Genomic DNA, 13460 nt, shown 5'->3' with positions numbered 1-13460 from the left:
TTGACTCACCATGATAAACATTCTGGGGGTACTTCCCCACAGGCTGCCAGATAGGAAAGGGGCACCAAGAAGCAACAGATTTCTTGAATTGAGCAAATAAAGGGTCTAGCTCTTATTTTTGAAGACAGTTTCTTCATTACCACCCAAAAGAACTGGCAGACTTGCAAGTGCAGAGAGAGACCTGGTCTGGGAGTTGGGAGACCGGGGCTTCAATCCTGATGCAGCCATTAATTATCAGGGTGACCATGATCCCTTCTCCTTTGCAGACCTCATTTCTCCCTTTGGTTCAATAACAAGACAGCTCAACAAACTCTAAGGGCCTTTCTAATCTCCTCTTTCTCTGGCATGGATCCTTTGGAGGCTACAGGTCTCAGGGGACACTTTGGGGTGCCAGGTCTTGGCCAGAATGTGCTGCTTGGAAGATGCTCTTAGGAGAGAGAGAGAGATTGGGTAGTCCCTGGCTGTCTTTAAGCCCCAAAGGGAACCCCTTTGCTAAGCTGGGGTGGCTCTGAATACCTCTTATCCCACTTCCAAATGTTCACCACACTGAACCAGTCCTCTCCCACCCTGCTCATTCTCAGAAAATGGTCTGACCATATCCTTTACCAAGAAGACTGACCCAATAAAAAACGGACCCCTTTGATTTATTGTTCCTGAGTTCTTTTACGTGTGCCTGAACTCACTCCCATTTTCTTCCTCTGAGCTGATCCCTACTGCTGGGTTCTTAATGTCTGTTCCTTATGTCTGCTCCAGAATCTGGGCTTTGCTCCAACACTGGTCCCCTTGCTCCTGCACTTTCCATCTCCCCCTACTAATGTCTTCCCCCTAACTGTATACACATCTTCAAGCCTCTTAGTTTAGAAAATAACAAACCTCCCTCAAACCTCAAACACCCTCCAGTTACCACTACACCTTTCAGCTTTCCTTTCCATGAAGCTCCATAGAGTGTGGGCGGGACTTGCCATCTCTACTTCCTTGTCATTCACTCCTTTTTAAGCCTATAGCCACCAGACTTGTGATCTCAGTTCTCCATGGATATTTTATTGGAAAAACTGAGCCCTCATGTCGAGGGTAAGATCTGAGTTTTTTAAGAGGACTTGAGTTATATGTAATGCACTGCTGCTCCACCACACCACCAGCCAGCAGGGCTCTACCCTAAGCCTCCCCAGCTCCATGGGCTGCCTAACAGCCCTGGCCCCCAGAGGAGACTCCTGTCTCCTTCAGACCCAAACCCCACTTGGCTGCAACAATGAATGTGGTCCCAGCTAAACACTCTGGACTACCACTTTGTCGCCACTTTGCTCTAGACTGTTGCCACAACTAGTGATCATGATCCCTGCCCATTCACCTTGGCCACCATCCTAAGTCTAAGCCTCCCAGACCATGCATCTTTCAAATGGCCATACTGCTCGGTCTGCATTTTACTATGACTCTATCTCCTACCCCTGACTTCCTGAACCTCCTGCTTATGGTGCTTTCTGTACTCAAGATCTGTCATCAGAAAAGTCAGGTTTGAGCATCACTAATGCAAGTCACAGAAGTAAGTCAATAGAATGAGCTAAAGGTCAGATTATGATCAATAACTATGTATATGTCGACTTCACACTTTGTGACTTTTTGAGGCCCCACATAGAGGAATGGTTCAGGGCCCACAGCCAGGCTCAGTTGGCAGCAGCTGCAAGGCCTTGAGTGTCTTATATCGGGAAGCCCTGCTAGTCAGTACAAGGCAGAGTAGAAGTGGATTCCAAGGAGAAGGTAGGGAACAGAATCCCTCCACTCCTTGGGGCGTAAGGCTGGGAGAGCCCCTCTCTGCCTCCAACTGCCAACCAGAGAAGGAAAGATTCTCCTCCTGGGATCTTACAGCCCAGGAGAAGTTTGTTTCTGTCTTGAATTTGAGTGCCAAGAAGCAGAAAGGAGATAAATCAGGAATGTTGGGAAGGCGTTTAGCCCTGGGGTAAGAATGCCATCCACATAGGCAAGAGCTACTAGGGAGTAATTTACAAGTTCCATGACAGTGGGACTTCAGGTGAGAGGAAAACAGACTTGTAATGAGCTCAGAACAACAAAGAATAGTATTTAATGAAGTGGTTACTAATAAGGAGCTGGCGTTTATTTGGGAAGTTTTGTATTATCATCAATGCATTTGTGTATGCACTCAGCACTTAGAATCATGCCTATGAGTGCCTGCTGAGCTGCTATGACAACTACTCCCAAAACAAAGAAAACTCCTTAGAAGAGCATTCACCTGCCTGCTCATTTACACCCTCTGCTCCTGTCATCTTCCAACCTTCCAGTAACTCCTCATTTATAACTTTAACACCTGGTCGCTATCTTCTTTTCATTGTGTTTCTGTCCTCATACTTGGGAACTTCAACATAAAGGTGTCACCTAGGTTTCCATGGTGGCCTCTTACTACTTTTCATGAGCACCCTTGCTAATATGATCTTCTCCCAGACTTCATTACTATTGATGAGCAAATCCCTTCCAGTCTGTCTCCAGGCCAAATATCTCTTCCAAGCTTCAGACCCATAAATCTAACTGGATAGCCCTACACAAATATTTCATGGAACCTCAAATTCAAGTAGTCAAAATCTGAACTCATCATCTTCCTCTCACAAACTCGATTCTTCTGTTCTCAAAATATTGGTATATGGAATCAGTGTTTAACCAGTCACCCAAGCCAGAATTTTGGAGGTCATCTCAGATTCCTCTGCACCTTGTAGAAGCCATAGCCCATCAGACACCACCTTCCTAAGCTGCACATGTTGTCCATGAGTCCAGAGCTTCTCTGGTTCCGGAAAGTAAAACTGGTAGTTAAGAGGGCAAGTCCTGGAGTAAGTACACCTGAGTTCAAATAGTAGCTTCTAATTTATACTGTGTAATTGTTGTCAAGTTACTTAAGTTTTCTATTCTTTGATTTTCTCATCTGTAAAGTGGATATATCATGATATTACTTACTTCATAACATTAGAAGAATGTTAGAAGAATTGACTGTCATGATATGTAAACTACTGGAGCATAGTAAGTACTCGATAACATTTAGTGATGTTGATAATATCAACAGTGATGGTGCCTCAACAACGCCTGTGGGGCAACCACAGGTGTTGTCCCTAATTGTGGCTCCACAATAGAGGAACAAGATTTGGAGGCCAGCAGCCCTGCCTGGTGTGGTTCAGTGGATTGAGTACAGGCCTGCGAAGCAAAGGGTTACTGGTTTGATTCCCAGTCAGGGCACATACCTGGGTTGCGAGCCAGGTCTCCAGTAAGGAGCACGCAAGCGACAATCACACATTAATGTTTCTTTCCCTCTCTTTCTCCTTCCCTTCCCCTCACTCTAAAAGTAAATAACTTTAAAATAAGAAGTTGGAGGTTATCAACTGATTCTTAACTAGGCTTTCAACCAAACCTTCTTTATTCATCTCCACTCTACATTCCTGCCTTTAAAGGAACTCAGTGCCTCTAATTCCTAAGACTTTGTAGGTTCTGAGGGGCAAATTAGTTTGCCTCTTAGAGGTTCTCTTTCTGTGGGACTTAACTTTTAATGAATAGGCACCTCACTGTACACCTGCACTGTCCAATATGATAGCCACTAATCACGCATTCTATTAAGCCATTTAACTGTGATTGACTAGTGTTACACATATTAGACTAATAATATTTTGGGTATACTGGGTTAAATAAAATATTTATTTTACCTGTTTATTTTCACCTTCTAATGTGGCTACTAGAAAATTTTAATTACCCGTGACTGGCATTATATTTCTATTGGATAATGTTGCATCTTACAAAATTTTGACATTTCTCGTCTGCTGTCATGTTTTCTCCCATTCTCTTTCATCTTAAAATTGATACACTGTATCTCTTTATCTTCATTTTTGTAAGGTTTCTGGGGAAAGCAAAGATAAATGGGTGTGTTTCAACTGCTATGTTTAACTGGAAGTTGTATCCAAGCTTCTTACAATCTAGCTCCTGCTTATATTTGCAGTCTTATCACTTTATGTCCTGTCACCTACCCTCTGGCCCCCACACAATGAGCTATTAATACTAGTTTTTGGAACATGCTAGGGAGCTTCAAGCTTTCATGCCTTTGCTTTCTTTGTATCCTTTTCCTGAAATACCCTTTTACCCCTCCCACCAGACTGCCTAGTAACTTATTCTTCAAAAACTCACTCAAATTTCACCTACTCTCAGGAGCTTTCCCTGACTCTGCCTCTTTCCAGGTGTACTGGATTTCTCCAGAGTCCAAAATATTGGGTTGACCCGCTAAACCAAAAAGTCCATTACATTTTTTTCATATGATGGCTCTAGTAGTGACTAGTTGTCTTTAACTTCATTCAAAACAATTTTGTTAGATTGTATTGTGACAGCTGTCACATCAGTGTGCCCCCAAAAATCCCCAAAACCCATGAAAACTGTCGTTTTTGTGCAGCCATTCTAACGTTGAAGACGGAAGAAAATATGCAATGTTTTTGGCATATTATGCTTTATTATTTCAAAAAAGATAAAAATGCAACTAAAAGGCCAAAAATGATTTTTGCAGTGTGTGGAGAAGGTGCTGTGACTGATTGAACATGTCAAAAGTGGTTTGACATTTTGGCCAAATAATTCTTTGTTGTGGGGCTGCATTCTTCATGCATTGGAAGATGTTTAGCAGCACCCCTGGCCTCTACCCACTAGAGGACAACAGTGTAAGTTAGTCAACATAGTCAAAATACCCAAATCAATAAAGTTATTGGTGAAAATGAAAATTGTATCTTTTATTTTTCAGAAAAAAAAAGCATGTAGACTTTTGGGCAACCCTAAATTTCTTGCACTTTGTTGTTGAGATACCTATCCGCTCCATAACGGATCCATCTTGCGCATCAGACCCTTTAGTGCCATTTCAGGGTTCAATACAGAATGAGAACTCAATGTGTATTCACTAGATCAGTAAAGACAGTAAGGAAGAACTGCAGGGATACAGAGGAAGGAGAGGCTAACTTAAAAGGTTTCACAAGAGTATTTTTCAGTTGTTCTAATCAGAGAAGTTTTTAACAGGTGGATATGACTTTAGGGATTTTCCATGCAGCTGGAACAGGACAAGTGGAGCAAGATCATTTGCTAGAGAAATAGCAAATGATCTAGTTTGATGGGGCATTGGCAAGACCAGGTGATGCGGGGCCTCCAGGTCATAGAAAGGAATTGACAGGTGTTCTGAGGATACTGAGGGGTTGAGACGTTTTAAGCTGTGGAGCGAGATCATTAGACCTGAGCATCACCCCCTTTGGCTGCAAATGGAGAATGGATGCGAGGGCCACTGGGGTGGGGGAAGCGGGAGTTCGCTGAAATAATGAGGAAACTGATGGTGAGGTCAGGATGGTAGTGAGCCACGGTGGTCAGAGAGGTGGAGGGGAGGGCACGAGTGTCGGCTATTTGGGCGGTAGGATGCACAGGGATGGGGTGCTCGTTTGTTCACTCCAGTGGCCGGCACCGTTTACCGTGAAACCTCGCGGGAGCAGTAGACCGCCCAGCACTGGCGTGCGGGAGGTGCGGGCGCCTGGCGCTCTTGTCCCTCGCGCGTCGCCGTCGGCGCAGCCCACCGTCTGCTCGTGGGAGGCTGCCGGGGCTGCGGTTCCGGTTCCGGTTCGCGTCCGCACCTGTGGTGAGGGCTAGTGGCCATGGCGTACTCCACGGTGCAGAGGGTGGCGCTGGCCTCGGGGCTCGTCCTGGCAATGTCGCTGCTGCTGCCCAGGGTCTTCCTGTCCCGCGGGAAGCGACAGGAGCCGCCACCAGCACCCGAAGGTAAGCGCAGGCCAGCTTCCCTGGAGCCGGCAGCATCCCTGCTACAAGGAGGGGGAACGCTGCTCGAGGGAGGCGGGGTGACTCGGGAGCCTCCGGTCCCCACTTGCCTACCCGCAAAACCGGCTGGGGAAGGCAGACGTTTGGGAGGTGGCGAGCCCCACGGCTCCCCTGGCGTCGGTGGGCAGCGGGCGACTCCCCCGGTTTCCCGTCCCTGCTGACCTTCAGGGGCCAGGAAAGCGTGCTTCCGTGCTGGGCACCCTCTCAGTGGTCCGCACACACCCATTGTTGGCAGCCCCTTCCCCTCCTCGGCTTATCTCAACTCTTTCAGGTGCTTAGCTTCAGGAGGGCTCCCACTTGGGACCCCTCTTTAAAGTTTGTGGATACTTTCTGCTGTGCTTTCCTATGTAATAAAGTCCGTTTGAATTGGTAGTGGTAACCTTAATTAGTAATGTGTTTCGTTTTTTTGTTTTTTTTTTAATGATGGTTGCTGAGTGCTTCAGGCTCTTTTTTGTGCCTTTAAAAATATACAGGTGTGCCTTGTAGATATTGAGGGTTCGCTTCCAGACCATCCTAATAAAGCGGAGCGGGGCGGGCGAGGCTTGCCTTCAGTTTGTTCAAAAAAAAAAAAAAAAAAAAGAAAAGAAAGAAAGATCTGAGAAGTTCAATAAAGCGAGATATACTTGTAACTTCAAGATTTAATCCAAATGTTAATTACCGAGATGAAGAAATCACTACCGTCCGCTCAATTAAATAAGTGTTTATTTGTTAATTTTTTGTTATTGGCATGATGTATGTGGTGTTTAAAAAACCCACCCTGTTGGTCGCATTCGGGGGCTTTTACATAATGAATGAGTGAGTGTAAAGGCGGACGCCAAAAGTTGGGAGAGGGAGCTGGAACAATTCTCCATAGGTGTGAAGTTTTACTGTAACTCTCTCCTGTAAATTATCTCTGCAACATCCTAGAGACATGGTTTTATAGTCTCTAACACTTGCACTCATGTTCAACCTGTTGATTATTGGACAGCTCCTTTTAAACTGAAATCCACTTCCCTTTAATTTGTGCGCACTGGCTGCAGTTCCACCCGCTTGCACATCCTAGATTATAAATACCACAGATACAGAGAACTAGGCTCTAGGGGTGGCGGACTTGCAGAAACAATTTACATGGAAGAGGTTCCCAGAAAATATCCTTACATGTTTGTTCTTATTTTTTTGTTTTATTACAGAATCCCAAATCTTTTATTTATTTGTCTGATGGCATTGTCTGTCTTGAAGAGAAGTAAATTCATGATGATCTTGCACAGTAAAGATTCTTCCAAAACAGCGTTTTACTGAATTGAATTCCCATTATGCTGAATTATCTTGAATATGTTCTATTGAATGTGGGTGGGAGACACTCTTGTGACTGTCGGAGAGTATAGCAATTAGACATGGCTCTTTCCCTGGAGAACTCAAGTGCTGGTATTCAATGTTGTCGTCTTAGAATCTGCACTTTCTGTTCTCTTTATTCCTGAGGCGTTCTTCCCTCAGCTTCCTTGTCACTCAAGTTTCAGCTCATATGTGACCTTCTCCAAGAGACTTTCCCTAAGGAGCCTACCTAAAATAATTCTTTCCACTCCCACCATTTCCTATCCAACATTTCCTGTGTTGTTTTATTTTCTTTATTGTGGGGATGACTATATGAAATTATCTTGTTTACTCATTTGTTTATTTGTTTCTGCTTTCTGGAATGTAAGCTCACTGAGAGCAGGGGCTTTGTCTTCTTTAGCATTGTTTCTTCAGCACCGGGCTAAAATAACAGTCAATAAATACTTTTAAATGAATAATTTAAGATTATGAAATTCCTAAATTGCGAATTCTCTTTTTGCATTTGTTGCTGAAGTAGTTTAATCTAGGCAGAAACTTATCTTGAATGATGTATTCTGGTAACTGAAATTTGTTAACTTAAATCCTTGCCCTGGCATACTGGCATTTTCAAAATAGTGACTCCTAACCATTTTTGGGTTGCATATCCTTTTGAGAATCTGATAAAAGTTACGGATTGCCTCTCCAGAAAAATGCACATAATTTTTATGTACACATTGAGGATTTGAGTATCAATTCGGAGAAGTCACAGAACTCAGAAATTCTTGCTTTAAGAAAGGGGCAGCCTCCATCATTTGAAAATTATTAAAATTTGTGTCATTGGATCTTCCATTTCCACCCATTGGAATATGTGAAAAAGCATAGTCCCTTTTCCACATGACAGCTGTTAAGATAGTGTTTTAGCAAATATTTATGAAGTACACTTTCACATAGAATGCATATACTGCGGATTCAAGGAAAAATAAGCCAAATCTCTGAGGAACCCACAGCTTATGGAGGAAAACAGACAAATAAATTCAGTTAGTGTCAGATGTAGGTCCCCAAGTCCTTGCAGGGAGTGGTGGCAACATGGTTCAAATGGTCAGTTTGATTAGAGCAAGAAAAGTGTCATAGAGGGGGAGAGTGTAGTTTTTTTTCTCCCGACTTTTTTTGAGATATAATTCACATACCATACAATTCATCCATTTAAAGTATACAGTTTAGTGTTTTTTGTGTGTGTTTTCAGAGTTGTGCAACCACCACCCAAACCAATTTTAGAACATCTCACCCCCCACCCCTGCAAATCCTGTAATCTTTAGTCATCACCCTCTAACATCCCCGCTTCAGCCCTATGGCAACCACTAATCTACTTTCTGTCTCTTAGCATTTCTATTCTGGACGTTCCTTGTACATGGAGTCATGCACTGTGTGGTCTTTTATGACTGGCTCCTTTCACTTAGCACAGTGTTTTTCATGGTTTGTCCATGTTGTAGCAGGTGTCAGTGCTTCAATACTCTTTATGGCTGAGTATGATTCCTTTATGTGGATGTACCATTTTTTTTTTTACCATTTTATCATCAGTTGATGGGCATTTGGGTTGTTTATATTTTTTTTATTATGAATAGTGCTGTTCTTAACTTTTGTGTAGACACATGTTTTCATTTCTTGGGTATATACATTTGGGAAATAGGAACAATTTAGTGTGGCTGGAACTGATAATGGAATTTCAAGGTCATGCAATTTATTACTCAATATTTAACTTTTTGAGGAACTGCTAGACTATTTTCCAAAGTGGATGCACCATTTTACATTACCAGCAGCGATGTATGCAGGTTCCAGTTTCTACACATCTCGTCTATACTTGTTGTTTGACTTTTTGATTATTGCATTGTAATGGGTGTGCGTGGTATCTCATTGTGGATTTATTTGCATTTCTCTGATGACTAAGGACGTTGAGCTTCTTTTCATGTGTTTTTTGGCTATTTGCATATCTTTGGAGAAAATTCTATTCATATCTTTTGCCCATATTTAAATTGGGTTATTTTTATTACTGAGTTTTAAGAGTTCTTTTTATATTTTAGATCCAAGTCCATTATCAGATACATGATTTGCAATTATTTTCTCCCCTTGAGTGGGTTGTCTTCATTTTCTTGATGATGTACTTTTAGAAGAAGTTTTTAATTTTGATGAAGTCCAGTTTATATTTTATTTTGTTGCCTCTGCTTTGGGTTTTATACTTAAAAAATAATAGTCAAATCCAAAGTCATGAAGGTTTATGCCTGTGTCTTCAAATTTTACAGTACTTGCAGTTAACATTTGTCTTTAATCTGTTTTGAGTTATTTTTTAATATACAGTGTTACATAGAAACCCAGTTTCATGTGGATATGCAGTTACCTAATTATCCCAGGACCGTTTGTTGAAAAGACTATTCTTTTTACATTGAACTGCTTTGATACCCTTGTCAAAATTCAATTGAATATAAATGTGACAGTTTACTTCTGGATTCTCAGTTCTGTTCCATTAATATATGTGTGTCTAAAGCAGGGGTGTCACACTCATTTTCACTGGGGCCACATCAGCCTCACAGTTGCCTTCAAAGGGCTGAGTATAATTTTAGGGCTATATAAATGTAAGTACTCCTTAACTAGGGGCAAGGAGCGTGGCGCTGCCAACAGATAGAAACAAGGTGTGGGTCCCAATAAAACAAGGTGGAGGGCCAAATTCGGCACATGGGCCTTGTGTTTGCTGCCTAGAGAGAGAGATGTATATGTATATATATATATGCCAGTACTACAGTCTTGATTCCTGTAACTTTGTAGTAAATTTTGAGATTGAATTGTTCATCTTCCAGTTTTGGTCTCTTTCAAGATTGATTTCTAAGTCCTGTGACCCAGCATTTCCATATAAATTTTAGAATCAGCTTGTCCATTTCTGGCCCCCCCCCAAAAAAAAAAGCCAGCTGGGATTTTGGTAGACTATGGTGAATCTGTACATCAGGTTGGGGAGTATTGCCATCTTAACAATATTAAGTTTTTCAGCCTATGAACACAACATTTCTTTATATTTAGGTCTTTAGTGGCTTTCAACTTCTGATAATTTTATAATTTTGTAATTTTCAGTGTCCTCAGTATTATTTTGTTAAATATATTTCTAAGTATTTTATTGTTTTTGATGTTACAGAGAATTGAGTTATTCATTTGATTTACAGGTTGTTTACTAGTGTGTAGAAATACAATTAATTTTTGTGTATTAATATTGTATTCTGCAACCTTGCTGAATTATTTACTCTAATATACAGTCATGTCATTAGCAAATAGAAATATTTTATTTTTCTTTTCAGTCTGCGTGTTTTTCTTTTTTCCTTGCCTAACTGCCTAGGCTAGAACCTCTAGTACAGTGTTAATAGAAGTAGTAAGAGTAAACATCCTTGTCTTTTTCTTGATCTTAAGAAGGAAGCTTTCATATACTGTGTTCATGGATAGGAAAAATTAACATAATTAAAACATTCATACTACCCAAAGCAATCTACACACAGATTCAGCACAATTCCTATGAAAATCCCAATGACATATCTCACAGATCTAGAACAAATATTCCTAAAATTTATATGGAACCACAAAAGACCCTGAATAGCCTTAGCAATCGAGAATGAAAAACAAAGTTGGAAGAATCGCACTACCTGATATCAAACTATACTACGAGGCCATAGTAATCAAAACAACATGATATTGGCACAAGAACAGGCATATAGAGCAATAGAACAGAATAGAGTGCACAAAAATAAGCCCATGTCTTTATGGTCAATTAATATTTGACAAAGGGGACAAGAACAAACAATGGGGTAAAGACAGTCTCGTCAGTAAGTGGTGTTGGGAATATTGTACATGCAAAAAAGTGAAACTAGACCACCAATTTAAACCATTTACAAGAGTAAACTCCAAATGGATTAAAGACTTAAATTGAAAAACCATAAAAATCTTAAAAGAAAAACATTTCTTGTAGCAGTATTTTTGCTGATATATCTTCTTAGGCAAGGGAAATGAAAAGATAAATAAATGGGGCCTCATCAAACCAAAAAGCTTTTGCACAGCCAAAGAAACAATTAACAAAATGAAAAGACAACCCATTGAATGGGAGTACATATTTGCCATTGATACATCTGATATGGGATTAATGTCCAAAATATATGAAGAATTTATACTGCTCAACACCAAGAAGATAAGAAGCTCATTTAAAAAATGAGTAAAGGATCTGAATAAACACTTCTCCAAAGAGGTCATAAAGATAGCTAAGAGTCAGGAAAAAATGTTCAGTGTCACTAATCATCAAATGCAATTAAAACTACAAGGAGATACCACCTCATGCCTGCAGAATGGCTATTATCAATAAATCTACAAACAAGTGCTGGAGAGGATGTGGAGAAAGGCAAACCCTTGTGCACTGTTGGTGGGAATGCAGACTGGTGCAGCCACTATGGAAAGCAGTATGGAGATAATTTAAAAAATTTAAAATAGAACTGCCTTGTGACTCAGCGATCCCACTTCTGGGGGTATATCCTAAGAAACCCGAAACACTGATTCAGAAGAATATATGTGCCTCTCTGTTCCTTGCAGTGCCTTTATAGCCCAAGAGCTGGAAACAGCCCAAGTTCCCATCAGTAGATGAGTGGCTAAAAAAGCTGGGGTACATTTACACAATGGAATACTACTTGACGGTAAAAAAGAAAGTTTACCTTTTGCAGCAGCATGGATGGACCTGGAGATTATTATGCTAAGCGAAATAAGCCAGGCAGAGGAAGACAAATACCATATTATTTCACTCATATGTGGAATCTAATGGACAAAAATGGATAAAATATTATAGAAACAGAGGTATGGATACATGGAACAGACTGACAGCTGTCAGAAGGGATGGAGGTTGTGGAGTTGAATGAAAAAAGCTTAAGGGATTAAGCAAAAACCCCATATATATCTATGATGCAGACTCCAGCCCTCTGGAGTCTGTGTGTTGTGAATGCGGTACACAAATTCACATGGACTACCGAGTCCTGTGGAGAAAAAGGGAGGGCATGGCTACTCTTAAGGGGAGAGTGCCTCTGAGTGCCCCGACCACTCTCTCAAGAGGAGAGTGCACCAACCCTAGCCTGGACAGGCTTTTATTGTTTTCCAGTCGCATTACATCAAAGAAGGTTCTCATTATTTCTAGATGTAGTTAAGTGATTACTTCTTACAGATAACGAAAAAAGTTGTAAATGCAAGGGAATGATAAAAATGATTGATTTGGTTACATTTTGTCCTCGGGACATCTTAGCACAGACTTTAGGGAGTTGCTTCAGAGATATACATTAAACATCTGCAGTCTGAACTCGGGGTGAGGGAGTTTTAGCAAAAGCAAGTCTTAAAGCAGCCTAGGTACAATGCAGGCCTGACTCCCCATGGGAAAGCTGATCTGCACACCTGGCCCCTGTGTGCCACTCACATTGATTGGTTTTCCAGATCAATATAGGGCTACATTCACTATTGTCATGCTGATCAGTTCCCTCTATATCTATACCTATCGATGTATAGGCGTAGATACAGATATATATATAGATATATGTACATCACATAGACACAGACAACGGTGCGGTGATAGCCAGTGGAAAAGGAGGTAGGGAGGAGGGACAGAAAGATACTTTGCTGGGAGCAATGGGCACATGATGCTGTGTGCAGTTGATGTTGTGTTAAGTTGTACACTTGAAACTTGTATGGTTTTATGAACTAATGTCACCCCAGTTTCAGTTTAAAAAAGAGAAGAAAGCTTTCCTATCATTATGTATGATGTTGGGTATGGGTTTTGTGTAGATGCCCTTTGTCAGATTGAGAAAGTTTCCTTCTGTTCCCTTGTTTGTTGAGTGTTTTAATTATGAAGGGATGTTGAGTTATGTCAAGTGCTTTTTCTATGCCTATTGAGATGATCATGGCTTTTTGTCCTTCATTCCATTGATATAATGTATTACCAGATTGATTTTTGGATATTAAATCAGCCTTTCATTTCTCGTCTAAATTGAGATTGTATCTCTTAAAGTGTTTTTATCATCCAAAGTAAGAAGGGCACTCCAAGCAGAGGGAAAAAATCTTAGAGCCTTGAAATAGCTCTAATGTTGTAAGAGATGAGACCAGAGAAATTGGCAGGGGCCAAACTGAAGATTTTTTCCTGCCATACTTTAGGAGTTTGCATTTTACTCTAAAGTCAGAGGAGGCCATTTGTAAGTAGAAGAGAGACATCCAGTCTGGGTTTAGAAGAGGCACCCTGGCTGCAGTACGGAGGCTGCACTGTCACGACGTCTCAGGGA

The 13460-nt window shown here is 41.2% G+C and overlaps 1 protein-coding gene across 7 annotated transcripts in view; it reads left to right on the top strand.

Moving 5' to 3' along the window:
• Positions 1–5631: 5631 nt before the first annotated feature.
• Positions 5632–13460, top strand: part of RIC3 (RIC3 acetylcholine receptor chaperone) — a 57043-nt gene continuing 49214 nt past the window's right edge. For all 7 annotated transcript variants that reach the window (XM_037133847.2, XM_037133848.2, XM_053673069.1 and 4 more), the window contains exon 1: positions 5632–5781. In XM_037133847.2, the coding sequence (XP_036989742.2) occupies positions 5658–5781 (124 nt within the window). In that variant the 5' untranslated portion in view covers positions 5632–5657. The remainder of the gene's footprint in view (positions 5782–13460) is intronic.

This window comes from Artibeus jamaicensis, unplaced genomic scaffold (genome assembly GCF_021234435.1).
Source record: "Artibeus jamaicensis isolate MK-2021 breed Jamaican fruit bat unplaced genomic scaffold, CSHL_Jam_final contig_797, whole genome shotgun sequence".
Classification (NCBI taxonomy): Eukaryota; Metazoa; Chordata; class Mammalia; order Chiroptera; family Phyllostomidae; genus Artibeus; species Artibeus jamaicensis.
This window is presented reverse-complemented; position numbering and strand designations above follow the sequence as displayed.